General features: G+C 51.2%; 1 protein-coding gene across 4 annotated transcripts in view; it reads right to left on the minus strand.

Annotated features, from left to right (window-relative positions):
• PDE1B (phosphodiesterase 1B) overlaps positions 1-15,838 on the minus strand; it is a 29,906-nt gene that overhangs the window by 6,010 nt on the left and 8,058 nt on the right. For 2 of the 4 annotated variants that reach the window (XM_084751444.1, XM_084751445.1), the window contains 5 exons: positions 7,130-7,243; positions 5,787-5,969; positions 5,561-5,627; positions 5,113-5,229; positions 176-316 (listed from right to left, as the gene is read on the minus strand). In XM_084751444.1, coding sequence (XP_084607570.1) covers positions 176-316; positions 5,113-5,229; positions 5,561-5,627; positions 5,787-5,969; positions 7,130-7,243 — 622 coding nt within the window. Of the gene's footprint in view, positions 1-175; positions 317-5,112; positions 5,230-5,560; positions 5,628-5,786; positions 5,970-7,129; positions 7,244-7,894; positions 7,917-12,008; positions 12,316-15,838 lie in introns of those variants that run through there. The other 2 variants (XM_084751446.1, XM_084751447.1) reach the window with 2 other exon arrangements.

The raw sequence follows: 15,838 nt of genomic DNA on the forward strand, positions 1-15,838 counted from the left end.
CCCCTCCAGTCATAGGCCCACTACACCCAGTCATGTGTCCCCAGCCCAGGAAGCATTGGCATACCTGGAAATTCTATGGAGGATGTTAACGCAATTTGACTCTAGAAAGAGCAGCCAAGGCTCCCTAGTTCGGGAGCATAGGCCCTGAACAGCAGGAGCATGGCTAGGCACCTACCACCATGCCTGTGCGGAGTAGGAAACAATGGACCGTCTGGGTCACGTCGGCTGCATGGATCTGGTTGTGGTAAGGGTTCTTATATTTCCCATAGCCTGTCTCCAAGGCCTCCAGAAAACTCATCAGAAACACAGTGGGGATCTGCAGAAGCAGGAGGAATGGAACATCAAGGGTCTACATAAGGCAGACAATCCCAGCATTCTCTGCAAGGTAGTCAGCTATGCTCACTTGTAATCCCAGCACTTGGCTGAAGCAAAAGGCTTGAAAGTCCCAGGCCAGGGTGGGCTATCTAGGGAACCTTCTCCACCCACCCTCCCCAGAAAGAACTGAGTGTGATCCAGAGAACAGCACTTTGCTGCTAGTTTGAATTCAGGCTCTACCCCGTGTGACCTTGTGACCTTGGATAATACTCATGTGTCCTTGTGCTTCCCTATATAAAAATACTACTAACGACCTGGGATTTAATGAGGAAAAAGTACAAGTAAGTACTCTCTGAAGAGTGTCTATAATTATTATTATTTCCCTGGAGATCTCTAAGAAAAGAAAGCCTCCCTCCTACCTTCCAACCACCTGCACCATCCCCAAATCTAGTTAGCACCATGGAGAAGGGCTCAGAAACAAAAGACTAAGATGAGCTGCAGCGCTCCCTTGCAGCAGATGTGGAGAAGCTGCTCTCCTGGGAAGCCCTCCCTGACCACCTCCACTCCACATATGGCAATGTGTGCCAGCCCACAGCATGTACACACGTGTGCACACACCCCAAGAGCCAGGGCTCTATCCAGCCGCTCTAATTCTGCCCCTGACTACATATGCCCTGGGGGTACCCCTTCAAGAGGGCAAGGCTAGCCGTCATCTGAGGCCAGGAAGGGATCCAGGGCTCAGGGCTGGGGGGAGGCTTCTGCAGATGAGCTTCAGAGTTACAATGGACACAGAAGGCGTGCCACTAGTCAGACCCGAGCATCCCCCACCCCTACCCCAGAGGGCTGTGCCCCAAATTCAGGGAATTTTAAAGGACTGTTTCCATGACAACTGCCCTTGCTTTTGCGTTGCCATGGTGTCCCTAGAGGGAAGGAAAGAGAACGGGGGGGGGGGGGGGGTTGGGGGGACAGGGAGGAAAGAGACCATGGAGCTTGGGAAGGGAGCCTGACCAGGACGCAGTGGACATCCCTTTCTCTAAGTGTCGCTAAGAAGTCGGCAGGCTAGCTACAGCCAACGGGGTGCAGCTGCTCTTAGGGCCCCCTAGACCTAGTTCTTCTACATACGGAGGGAGTTTTGCAGAAGCTGGTATCTGAAGTATATCTGAGAACTACATAGCGAAACAGGAGCTGGGAAAGGGACTCTGGAATTCCTGGACTGAGGAGAGAAGGTTGGAGTGGGCAGAGGAAAGTTCAGGGGCCAGGCTACATGTAGGCCCAGAGAGAACCCAGCTGAACAGCTCAGGACCCAGGGCTGCCATGACAGTTCTTAAGAGGTCTCAGGAGAGGAAGAGGGAAGGGTCAGGGAAAGGCTGCACAGACAATGTTACAGTGAAGACCGCTTGGGGGATACCCTCACCTTTACTATTCAGCCCACACTACTTCACTTTCAACATCTACTGCCACCCAGATGCCACCCCAGGTCCCGGAGCCACTTGGTAACCCCTCATACTCCTCTTCCAGAGATGGGTTCTGTAGTGTTTGTTCCTGGCCCAGTTCCTCCCAGTGCTGTGTTGTCAAGTTTGCACACTGACCCCCTCCCCTCCCCCAAAGAGCAAATGGAGAGACTCTAATCCAAAGGATGACAGCGCCAGGCTCGAGACCTCCAGAGTCTACAGACAAGAGCAGAAGGGGAGGCACATAGCAGATAGCTCAAAGGGCCAGGCCAGGAAGGAAAAGGGGGCAGCCTCCCAAGCTGACTGCCTACATGTTGGAACCTCAGGAAGCAGTAAGTGAAGGGAAAAACTGGGTTACAGCTGCTTCAGGAGAGGCAAGAACGGGATGGGATGGGATGGGATGGATGGGATGGGATGGATGGGATGGATGGATGGGATGGGATGGGATGGATGGATGGGATGGGATGGATGGATGGGATGGGATGGGATGGGATGGGATGGATGGGATGGATGGGATGGGATGGGATGGATGGGATGGGATGGATGGGATGGGATGGGATGGGATGGATGGATGGATGGGATGGGATGGGATGGATGGATGGGATGGGATGGGATGGATGGGATGGATGGGATGGGATGGGATGGATGGATGGATGGGATGGGATGGGATGGATGGATGGGATGGGATGGGATGGATGGGATGGGATGGGATGGATGGATGGATGGGATGGGATGGGATGGATGGATGGGATGGGATGGGATGGGATGGATGGATGGATGGGATGGGATGGGATGGATGGATGGGATGGGATGGGATGGGATGGATGGATGGGATGGGATGGGATGGATGGATGGGATGGGATGGATGGGATGGGATGGGATGGGATGGGATGGATGGATGGATGGGATGGGATGGGATGGATGGATGGATGGGATGGGATGGGATGGATGGGATGGGATGGGATGGGATGGATGGATGGGATGGGATGGGATGGATGGATGGGATGGGATGGGATGGGATGGGATGGGATGGATGGGATGGGATGGGATGGATGGGATGGGATGGGATGGATGGATGGATGGGATGGGATGGATGGATGGATGGGATGGGATGGGATGGATGGATGGGATGGGATGGGATGGGATGGGATGGGATGGATGGATGGGATGGGATGGATGGATGGGATGGATGGATGGGATGGGATGGATGGATGGGATGGGATGGATAGATGGATGGGATGGGATGGGATGGATGGATGGGATGGGATGGGATGGATGGGATGGGATGGGATGGGATGGATGGATGGATGGGATGGGATGGGATGGATGGATGGGATGGGATGGGATGGGATGGATGGATGGATGGGATGGGATGGGATGGATGGATGGGATGGGATGGGATGGGATGGATGGATGGGATGGGATGGGATGGGATGGATGGATGGGATGGGATGGATGGGATGGGATGGGATGGGATGGGATGGATGGATGGATGGGATGGGATGGGATGGATGGATGGATGGGATGGGATGGGATGGATGGATGGGATGGGATGGGATGGGATGGGATGGGATGGATGGATGGGATGGGATGGATGGATGGGATGGGATGGGATGGGATGGATGGGATGGGATGGGATGGATGGATGGATGGGATGGATGGATGGGATGGGATGGGATGGATGGATGGATGGGATGGATGGGATGGATGGATGGGATGGATAAATGGATGGGATGGGATGGGATGGATGGATGGATGGGATGGATGGGATGGGATGGGATGGATGGGATGGGATGGGATGGGATGGATGGATGGATGGGATGGATGGGATGGGATGGGATGGGATGGATGGATGGAATGGATGGGATGGGATGGGATGGGATGGGATGGGATGGGATGGATGGATGGATGGGATGGGATGGGATGGGTGGATGGATGGGATGGGATGGGATGGATGGGATGGATGGGATGGATGGGATGGATGGATGGATGGGATGGGATGGGATGGATGGGATGGATGGGATGGGATGGGATGGATGGATGGGATGGGATGGGATGGGATGGATGGGATGGATGGGATGGGATGGGATGGGATGGGATGGATGGATGGGATGGGATGGGATGGGATGGGATGGATGGATGGGATGGGATGGGATGGATGGGATGGGATGGGATGATGGATGGGATGGGATGGGATGGATGGGATGGATGGGATGGGATGGGATGGATGGGATGGGATGGGATGGATGGATGGGATGGGATGGGATGGGATGGATGGGATGGATGGGATGGGATGGGATGGATGGGATGGGATGGGATGGGATGGATGGGATGGGATGGGATGGGATGGGATGGATGGGATGGGATGGGATGGGATGGATGGGATGGGATGGGATGGGATGGGATGGATGGGATGGATGGGATGGGATGGGATGGATGGATGGGATGGGATGGGATGGGATGGGATGGATGGGATGGATGGGATGGGGTGGGATGGATGGGATGGGATGGGATGGGATGGATGGGATGGGATGGGATGGATGGATGGGATGGGATGGATGGGATGGGATGGGATGGATGGGATGGGATGGGATGGGATGGATGGGATGGGATGGGATGGATGGATGGATGGGATGGGATGGGATGGATGGGATGGGATGGATGGATGGATGGATGGGATGGGATGGATGGATGGGATGGGATGGGATGGATGGGATGGGATGGATGGATGGGATGGGATGGGATGGATGGGATGGGATGGATGGATGGGATGGATGGGATGGGATGGACAGGATGGGATGGATGGATGGATGGGATGGGATGGATGGATGGGATGGGATGGGATGGATGGGATGGGATGGATGGGATGGATGGATGGGATGGGATGGATGGGATGGATGGATGGGATGGGATGGATGGGATGGATGGGATGGGATGGATGGATGGGATGGGATGGGGGATGGGGATGGATGGGATGGGATGGCGGGAGGCGGATGGGATGATGGATGGTGGGATGATGGGGATGGATGGATGGGATGGGATGGATGGATGGATGGGATGGGATGGGATGGATGGATGGGATGGGATGGATGGATGGGATGGGATGGGATGGATGGATGGGATGGACGGGATGGGATGGATGGATGGGATGGATGGGATGGATGGAATGGGATGGATGGATGGGATGGGATGGGATGGGATGGATGGGATGGGATGGATGGGATGGGATGGGATGGGAGGGATGGGATGAGGGAGCTATGGAATCTACTCATTGGCAATCTTTTAGGACAGGACAGAGAGGAGTGGAGGGGCCCTGCCTGGAAGTAGAGGTAGGATACTGCCCAACCTTGAAGCGGCTGATGAGACTATGCCGAGTCAGCAATTCAAAAACAATGGTCCTCAGCGCGTGGTCATCGGCTGCCCGGTTCAAGGAAAAGACATCAAAGCACCAGAGGTCCAGGTTCTGTGGAGAAGCAACAGACTAGGCAGGAAAGCTCCCCTCCAACTCTCCCCCGCCATGGCAAAATCAGGTGGACTTCTAAGTGTACTTTCCAATGAAGAAAGAAAGCAAAGGTGGTTAAGTGGGTCTTTTTCAACCCAGGTGTCTCTGAGTACCAGAGAGACAAGAAAACAATGGTTTGTCTCTTGGGTGGCAAAAGTTGTCCAGAAGAACATAGAAATAGTAGTTATCAGAGAAGTTAAAAAAAAAAATCACACTACAAACAGAATCTGGATGTCCCAATGGTTATTTCAAGCCCCAACCTTTTCCTCTTTCCCAAAAACCCAGGAGTCACCTTGAGACAGTTGTGTACTGCAGTCGAATACGTGGGGCCCACAGATGTATACGTTCTCCGGAACATCCTAAGAAAGAACATAGAGAAATCAGGGACACAGTCTGGGGAACAGAGATTTGGCTAACGGGGCTGTGGGGATATGTCTCAGGGTAGGTAGGGTCATGAAGATCAGGCTGGCCGGGACAGAGAGCAGAAGAAGCAGAGGCTGAGTATGGACAAACCGCACCGCTCCACGAAGATCCCAGCCTGCACTGCGTGCACAATGCTTCGGAACTTGGGCTTTTCTTCTGCCCTGCGACCTTTGGCTCGGGTCTGCTGGGTGAAGGTGGAGGCCAGCCAGTCCCGCACCTCTGAAGGCACAGCATCTGACCGAAGCTCCCGAAGCTCATCCTCAGTGTCCAGGATTTGCCTGTGGAAAGTCACAGATAAAGCCCCTGCACCCAGCAGCCATAGCCACTTGGTGACTCTTCCCCTTTTCCTTTCTTTCGCTACAGCTCTTTGCGTCTATCTTCCTATGGGACATCTGCAATGGTGAAACCGCTCACTGCTTGAGGCAGTGAGATCACTGTGGACGTGACTTAGCAAACAATGAAACACCAACTGCCAAGGAGGCTACAGGGCAGCGCCATCCATCAGAAATAAACTTCAAGGTTCACACATGAAACTTGATTGTTTTTTCAGGTGTGGTAGAGGCAGAAGGACCAGGAGTTCAAGGCCAACCTTAGCTACATAGCAAGGTCAAGGCCAACCTGGGTTACACAAGGCTTTGTCCCAAACAAATGAAAACAATAACAAAATTTTCTTAATATAGCAGACAGTAGCTACATTAAAATGTTAAGAAGAAACTGGCAAGAGGCTTAAGAGATGGCTCTGTGGTTAAAAACACTTGCAATTATTGCCAAGGACCAGGGTTCAGTTCCCAGAACCCACAGTTCTGAGTTTACTGCCTATAATACCAGTTCCAGAAGATACCATACCCTCTCTGGCCTCCATGTTGGCACCAGGCATGCATGTAGGCCCTCACACGGACAAGTAAAATTAACATAAATAAAATCTAAAGAAAAAAGAACGTTTTAAAAACTGGTGCAATGTTTAATAATAATTTTTATTTAAGCTAATTCATCTAAAATATTATTTCAAGAAAAAAAATCAACATATAACGGGTGAATGACATATTTTGTGCTCTTTTTTTTTTTCCTATCTGTAAGAGCCAGCATATAATTTACAGACACATTTAAATTCATCTTTGCACACCACAAGGACTCAGTAGCCAAACGGAATCAGAGTCGTCCCTCCTGGTCAGCTCTACAGAGCATTCCATGTGGGTGAGGTCAGGACTAGAAGGTCTCTAGGGTCCCTGCATCCCTGAAGCCATCACTGCTTTTCCAGCTGTCAGGGTGTCAGGAATGTGAAACAAGCACTCCACCCCTGAGCTCCGCCCCAGCCCTTTCCAGGCAGGAAGTCTGCCTATCCCTGCATCATCTCTGCCCCATCCTCTCTTTGTCCCTGTCACACAAGCCTCACCCCAGCTCTGCCCCCTCCCTCTGGAGCTCTGCCAGCCTCTCTCACCGAGTCTCATCGATGTAGACAGCTTCCAGCAGGGAAGCTGTGTATTCCAGGTTTTTCTTCAGCTCCTCGATGTTAACCTCTCCATTCTCCAGTTGCTTCACCATGTAGCGCAGCCTGCAGGGCGTGAGCACAGGTGTCCTGCTTAGACACTGGGGCCCACTCAGGGGGTTCCCCAACAGGAGGCTTCAGTCCTCTGAGATGTTAATCGGTCTAACATTAATGACAACAACGGTCAGTGCTTTACCCCCTGCCAGGGTAGTATGGCTTCTGCCAACAGTAAGTTAACATCCCACACAGTTTTAGCCTAAGCAGGTAGCAGCCTCAAGAGTAATGTTTCTGGAGATGATTTGTTTCACAGTCTCAATATTTCCCCTCTGGAGATGATTTGTTTCACAGTCTCAATATTTCCCCCAAAAGAGAGGGCTTTGGGATCAACACCAATCAAAATAGTCCCCAGGGTCCTTTCATTGTCTTGGTCGGGACAGGGAGGGGGAACACATCCACAGCCCCTCCACCCTGGCACAGATAGCAAAGGCACAGAACAAAGACAGGTCTGCAGCTTTCGCCTGGCCTCACTCCACCCAGGCAGAGCTAATGGATTATGATCCCAGAATCCATCAACCAGGACAAAGCAAGTTAACCCCTGGCTGCCCAGGCTCATACCACGATAACCTCTGGCCGAATCACTACTCCCACGTCCTGTCTCTGGCCCAGCCAAAGTTTTACCCTTGTAAAATTGCAGGGTGAAGCCAGGCTCTTACTCACCTGAAGGCTTCCCCCAAGGAGACAGTCCTTCATGCTTTGCAGCTTTGAGTTCTTGGTGGGGGGGGGGGGTCACTAATTAGCTGAGAGGTTTCTGGAAGCCTGGCAGAAGCAGCTCAGAGCTGCAAATGAAACTCTGGCTCTAGACAGTGATTTTGAAGAAAGGGACTCACCACCATCCCACCTCACCCCCATACACAGGGTCTCTGGTCCAGATGAGGTGAGGCGGTCGTTAGGACACTTTCCCACTGAGAGGGGTTTCAAGAACCCAAGGTCACGCCGTGAGTCAGAGAGGAGAATGAGTCAGGGAGTAGAGGCTGAAATTAGCATCAACTCCCAGAGATGCTAGGGACGGAGAACAGTGGCATTCCTGAACAGAATCGGCTCTAGAGTCCTGGGGTCTCAGCAGCTTTGGAATACGGGGCACTCAAAATAGCCAGCCCTAGGAAGCATCGCCAGCCAAGTCTCACCTCAGAGCCCAACAGTCCTGGCCCACATGTCTGCGTGTAAATGGGGCAGAAGGGAAAGGGGCCAGATTGGGGGTGGGGAGCTAGAGGAAGGGGCCCTCCTGAGTGGGTACCTCATCACCCAAACCTCACTGGTTCCATGCAGAAACAGTTGTCTGACAGGGAGGAAAGCTCAGCCCACTCCTGCTTCACAAAGAGGAACAGCCGGATCTTCCAGGATATCACAGAACAAAAAGGCACACTCTCTTTGGGCTTCCCTCTCTACTTAGCCCTGGTAACAGAGGGCTTTGGAATAGGCCACACAAAACAGAAAAAAGGCCTTTTCCACTGCCTGTGATTCACTTCTCCTCACAGTCCCACCCTTACCCTAATCTGCTAATTCACTCAGCCCCCTTCAACCAAAAACCGTGTCCCCAGTAATCAATGCCTACCACTGTCTTTCCCAACCAACTTGGGGAAAACAAGTGCTGGCTCCCAAGTGAACAGCCCCACCCACGACTTCTCATTTGCATATTTTTGCATAAACACTAACAATGCAGCCAGCTCTACTCTTTGAAAGTATTTTCTCTTATTTTATCTCATTTAATCCTCACAATGGGCCAGTGAGGGAAGGTGGGGAAAAAATGGCAATCCACAAACCCAACCCCTTGACATGGCTTACTACAGTGTGTAGTATGTGTAGTGTGTGACACTGAAATCTGAGGTTCAAAGCTCACTTCCTGAGATTCACCCTTGGGCAAGTCACTAATTTTTAATCTGTATAATTAAAATGTGGCCTGGAAGGACTGCAGAGGTGGCTCAGCGCTTGAGTGCTTGGCTACTCTTCCACAGGCCCTGCGTGCAGTTACTAGCATCCCTGTTCCTCCAGCTCCAGGGGATCTAACACCCCGGCTGGCCGCCACAGGCACCCACATATCTGTGGTATGCACATGCCATGCACAAAAACATACACACATACACACAAACAAAAAATATTTTTTAAGCAGTTTAAGCCAGGCAGTGGTAGTGCACATTTTAACTTCCAGCACTCAAGAGGCAGAGGCAGGTGGATCCATGAGTTTTGAGACCAGCCTGGTCTACAAAGGGAGTTCCAGGACAGCCAGAGCTACACAGAGAAACCCTGTCTCAACCCCCCTACCCAGAGAGAGAGAGAGAGAGAGAGAGAGAGAGAGAGAGAGAGAGAGAGAGAGGGAGGGAAGGAGGGAGAGACAGAGACAGGAGAGAGGGAATAAAAGTGGTCTAGAGACAGCAGATACTAGCATCACCTGGATCATAATTCTAAATTGGTAGGTTCTATACTTAACAGCACATTTGCTAAACCAGAGGAAGGCATGTGTTTTTAAATGTGTGTATGTGTGCGTGTGTACGTGTGTGCGTGTGTATGTGTGTGTACGTGTGTGTGTGTGTGTGTTGTGTGCAGGTGTGCCATGGCACATGTGTGGAGGGTAGAGGACAAGCTGTGCACACCATTCCCTCCTTTGACCTTCACATGAGTGCTTGGGACTGAACTCAGGTCATCAGGTTTGCTCCAGAAGCTCTCTACTCCCTGAGCCAAATCCCTGTCCCAGAAACATGGGTCTTTAGTGAATATCCTAAGGGATTCTTAAACACTCAACTTTTTACTCTAGAGCCTCAATTTCTTCAGCTGTAAAGCGGTGAAGCACTCTCAGAAGGATATTAAGAGAACTAAAAGAAATAAAATATGCAACAAGCCTGGCCCAGGCAAGAGGCCCCCATAAGCCTGAATAAGAATTAACTGTCAACGTCGCTGGCACCCACTCTGTCCCCACACCAGTCCTACAAACCCAGCAGCACCTGCCTGACAGAAAATGCTAGTGACTAGTGCCTCTCCTGTATCATCTGAATCTCAGACTTTTTCTTTCTTTCTTTCTTTCTTTCTTTCTTTCTTTCTTTCTTTTCTTTCCCCCAGAAGCATCTTAAGAAAGAAGAAAGTGCCTTTGGCCCAAGGTCACAGGACTTGTCAGTCTCAGGTTGGCAAGGTAAGGGGACCTACCCATGTCCCTACACATTGATGATGTTAGGATAGCACAAGTCTGGCAGTGTAATTAGCTTGTTGAGCGACACAGGACTTTGCACACAGCCTCGGCCAGTCCCACCTTGAGTGTTCTGTTGCCTGGACCTCTCAGCAAACTCACAGGACATGGCAATTATCACAGTGGTACAAACAGTATCTGGTTTTCCTTGGTCTCCATACTCAGAGCACACAGTATGTGCTCAATAAAGGTCCATCAACTAAAGGAGATCTGTGTGGGAGGACTAGTCAGGTGGAGGCCCCTGCCAGAGCTTACAAGATGACACTACCTAGCCAGGCTTCTAAAAGACTAATGGCGAGCCCTGGGACAGGAACAAAGCTGTAGGTTGACTTTAAACAGACCAAGTTCCACCTTCTCTGGCTGCTAGATCTCACCCAGGAGCTCCCTTGTCTGAATGAAACATGATCCAGACACCAGAAAGAGGCAGGGAGGGAGAGAGGGAAAACTGAAGAGTAAATCTGATAAACAAGAAATTCAAAAAGAGGAGCTAGACTCAGGCAGCTGAGAGGATCCAGGTGCTGAACTGCACCGTCCTAAAATCAAATAAACATATGTGGGCTCTCGCGTGCATGTGCGAGCGAGCGCGCGCGCACACACAGCTGAGAGGACCCAGGTGCTGAACTGCACCCTCCTAAAGTCAAATAAACACATGACCTTTGGCAAGCCCCAGTATCCCCTGGCTCTAGTTAGAAGAGAAGACTCTGGAAATAACAACCCTAACACACAGAAGACCCCAGCCCACACCAGGCCATTTCTACGGATCACAGTGTGACAGGCCATCTGGAGATTTCCAAAGTTGTCTGCCACTATTTCCAGTACTAAGACGGCCACAAAGATCTCTGTAGATACGGGGCTTAGAAAAAGACTGCCTCAACCCAGAGGGCTAAGTGAAAAGGAAACTAAAGAACTGCCTGGGGTAGAGTAGCCAGTGGTAAAGCCCTTACCTAACACGTATAAGGCCCTGTGTTCCCCTCCTGCACTAGGGTTTTATTTTTGTTTGTGTGGGTTTTGTTTTGTTTTTTTAAGCTCTGGTATGGTAGTTCATACCTGTAACCGCAGCACTTTGGAAGCAGAAACAGGAAGAATGCCGTGAGTTTAAGGCCAGTTTTGGCTACAGAGTGAGGGGAGAGAAAGAGATGTTGGCTTGGGGGAGAGGGGGCGTGGGGATCAGTACAGGCATTTTCGGTCTTAAGGACACCAGGGAGAGCCAGGCGTGGTGGCGCACACCTTTAATCCCAGCACTCCAGAGGCAGAGACAGGCAGATCACTGTGAGTTCGAGGCCAGCCTGGTCTACAAAGTTAGTCCAGGACAGCCAGGGCTACAAAGAGAAACCCTGTCTCGAAAAAAACAAAAACAAAAACAAAACAAACAAACAAAAAGGATGCCAGGGATCAGGAAGGAGAGAGAGAGGGAAAAACCCTGTAGAAACACCTGTCATAGGTAAGCAGAAACAGCAAAGAGATACAGAAATGGAGGTCATAAGCAACCTGTCCTCTTTTCTGCCTCCCCTCTCCCCTCCCGGCCCCCTCTCCTCCTGACCTCTCTTCTTTCCCCTTTCCTCCTACCTTCTTTCTCCTCCCCTTCCTGGCACCTACCTGAGGATGGGGCCCTGGAGGTGACTCCTATGGACTGGAACAGGCTTTGCCATGGAAATCAAAGTGCCCTACTTCACACGTTGATCCCAGCCCAAGGGCTCCCTATTGGGAACAACTCCCTCTTGAATCCCCCAACTTCCTCTTCCAGGTCCCAGCAGAATTAAGCAAATAACCAGAGAGCACTTTGTGGACAGGGAACTGGAAGAGCCTGGCTAGAGAAGTGATGAGGCAGAGACGTAGCCCACAGGAACTGGGTGAGAGGCCCTGGGAAAAGTTTCACATCTGAATCAGACTGAAAACAAGAATCGGCTGTCAGAAGAGTCTCAGAAAGGCCAGAAATAGCATAGGCCAGCCCCTTGTTCTAAGGAGGTGGGGCTCCTCTTTGGGAAAAGGGGATTAGCAGACAATGTCCAGAGGCAGGGACATCCTGAATCCATGAGAGAAGTCGGTGGTAGGAGTTGAAGGGGCCCAGCCAGAGACCGGAGAGGCTAGGCAGATCCAGCTTCTGCAAACCCGAGCCTCTCCTAGCCCCGTTCTCCCAGGAACCTTGGCTCCTGAGAGAATTTACAAGGCAGGAGGATGAACTCCCACAAAACTAGTAGCACTTTTGAAGGGGCTTGCAGAAGCTAGAGGCAGGCGTAGGCTCACAGGTAGAGAAGTGCACACCACTCCACAGTAAATGTAAAATCTGGGGATCTTGTTCAAAGAAAAAGAACGGAGAGTGGCCGGCGGAAACAACGGGGGTGGGGGTGGGGGACACCACACCACCACGAGGCTAGCCCTGATTGAGACTGGGGAAAACCTTGAAATAACCAGAGTGATGTCAACACAGCTGAGAAGTGGAGGAGAGATGACAAAGCCCAGGAGGGGCGAAATGAGGGTTCTGGGAGAGCTTGAGGACCAAGACCCTTCTTCCACCTCCCGGCGCCCTGCAGGAAAGAATCTGGCCTCTGCATCGCCAAGTGGATTGCGCACTCAACCCCAGCAGCTTCCCGATTGGCTGCAAGATGACATCACCAATGTAAGCGCACTGGGGCCACGATTGGTCCACTGGGGCTGGGGCGGGGCTAAGGAGGAAGTAGGAAGGTTGAAGAAAAAAAGAAAAAAAAAGGGAAAGAAAGAAAGTATCCTCAGACCAAGGGTCGCTCGGTGGGCGTGGAATGAAACAAAGGGATCGCAGGGACTAGTGTGACCAAAGAAAGAGAAGGGAAGCAGACCCAGAACTTGGGTTTTATGACGGGAAGTCTTTTCCTCCTTCCTTACCGCTCAGAAACAGAGAAATTAAAATACTGTCACTGTGCCAAGCTCTTAAAGGAATATAAACAAACGAAGTTTAGGGACCTGCTGTTTCTCAGCAGCTCTGAGCTCTGGGACAAGTGGAAGTGTGGGCTCCAACTGCGGGACGACAGAGGTTGAAGACCCACGGGCTGCTCTCTAGAGGCCTAGTGGTCAAGAAGGGGAGGCAGAGGGACCACTCTCTGTGCCCCGCCGCGTTCACCCTCCCTGCGGTGGCCACCAGCTGCTTAGTGCTCTCAGAAAGAAAGGATTAGGCCCCGCATCAGGGTCTCAGGCCAAGCCATTTGGCTTGTTTTTCATGCTGACTGTGTAAGATGGTGAGAGGAGGCAGGTGACAGCCAGCTGCACTCAGCCTCATACAGCAGCATCCTCCACGCCGCGCTAGCTCCACTTCCCGCCTTCCCTGCTCCGCTCATCTCAACTCTCCCACGGAGAAGTAGACGTTAATTTGAACTGGGAATCCTTGGGAAGGATAACTCATCATCCTTCTGCCCTTGCCCAACAGCACCAAAGGTGGCCGAACAAATGACCCCTCACCCCATACCATAGGCTGTGTCACCTGTTCCAGCCTATAATTATAGACAGTCCTAGTAAGGAGAGAGTAGGGACAGCCGCCATCCCTTTCCTGGGGTAGAAGAGTTCATACATCCACCCACACCCTGTGCTCTACCTCTGACAGAGCTAAGTCACCTGGCTAGGAGTAAGGATGGAGATAGGAAAACCTCCCAAGAAGTCCAGTGTCAATTTCCCTTCAGCTCTCAAATGTCTTCATGTATTTTAATATATAAAGGTTTATGTTCATATAAAAAAAAATTACAGGTTTCGTTACGGCAGTTCCATGCGTCTGTGTCATTATGTTTGTTTTTGTTTGGTTTTATTGGTTGGTTTGGATTTTTTGTTGGTGGTGGTGGTTTTGCTGCTGTTGGGGTTTTATTGGGTTTTCTTTTGCTGTTTGATTGTTTGAGACAGATATATATATATATGAAACTCATGATATAGGCCTGGCTGGCCTTGAATTCACAAAGATTCACCTTCCTTTGCCTTCCAAGTGCTAGGATTAAACATATTGTGCCACCACACCTGGCTTTATGCTCTGCTCTCATTCACCCCTGTCCCCTACAGCCATCTCCCGTCCTTCCTGACCCCTTCTTGTCCAGCAAAGGTCCTCTTTCCCTCCAGATCCTTTCCCCATTTGCTGTCATGTGACAAGCACTTCATCGCTCTCTTCCCCTCCCCTCACCTCCCTTCTTACCCTGCCCACTTCTACTTTCATTAACCCTTGAATTTAGAGGTAGAAAAAGCCCGAGGACAGGGCCTCCGTGTCTTGCCCACACCCGACTTTCTCCATCCTCTACCTAGGACTATCATTGGCATAAAGGACAAAAGTTGGCTCTGGTCAAATAAAAGGAGAGGGGTGGGGCCGGGGTAGTGTTGGGGGAAGAGGGTATCTAGCTGACCTCACGGATCCAAAATCTCAGAAGCTGGAAACAAACACACAAGGACATCAGCTAAGACTCATTTTAAAGTGACTTGAGTAAAGCTCAGGAGAATTTGCCTTGATTTCCTCACTGTGTAGGACTGTGGAGGCATCTTTCTCAGTTCTGTCTTCCAGGCTTAAATCTAGTAAATAGCACATGCTTCCCAGAAGTCTAGCGAGGACCTGATGAGATAGTTACAAGAACACTTTGGGAACTCTACAGAAGGCTATTGCTTCAGTCCAATCCTTTAGTTAGTGTTCAAATATTCATTAAGAGCCGTCCATAAGCCAAGTCCCAGATGTGCACGAGTACCCAGGACCCAATTTTCTCATGCAGTCCTCAAATGGAACCTGAGTTATGTATGAGAAAGCTCTAGTCTCTCCAAATGTCTAGGGCTTTTCTCTCCTATGTAGTCCACAGGAGCTGGAAGGCACCCAAAGCAAGGACCATGCAGAGTATGGGGCTGCAGAACCCAGCAGCAGCCAGAGCTTTGCCTCACACTCCCCTCGCTCCCTGGTTCCCATTGCTTTCTGAACAGCACTAGTTCTGGCAGCTGGCTGGGCAGAGTGGCGGGGGTGGCTCCAAAGATAAAAATAGTCCCCCTAGTGGCAGAACTCGGATGCCATTCTGGAAGATGGCAGACCTCAGGTTGACATAGTAGTCATGGCAGCCATGGGAGATCTCTAGGCGCTGGACAGGGGTTGGGGGAGGGGGCAGACGCACTGTCAGTATTGTTCCATCCTGGTGGGTGGTGCTGTCCGTGAGGTAGATGGAAGCCTAAAAGAGCAAAGGGAGATGAGATAAAAGTGCAGAAGGTCCTGGAAGGCAAACAGGGAACGAAAGAAATCTGGGAGGTGTTCCAGAAGACCAGGAAAAAACCTGAGCTACAGGGTGAAGCGGTCTGCTTCTACCTTGCCTGTGTATGAATGCAGCTCCCCAGTCCCCTACCTAGAAGCCATTTCTAACAGGTGATGCTAGCAACAGCCCAGCACAATTCAGACTGTGCTGTGGAAAGAAACAATTCAAGTAGTTTGAGCCTTAGATCAGACTAACAAG

Source organism: Acomys minous (assembly GCF_964271855.1).
Source record: "Acomys minous genome assembly, chromosome: 12".
NCBI lineage: Eukaryota > Metazoa > Chordata > Mammalia > Rodentia > Muridae > Acomys > Acomys minous.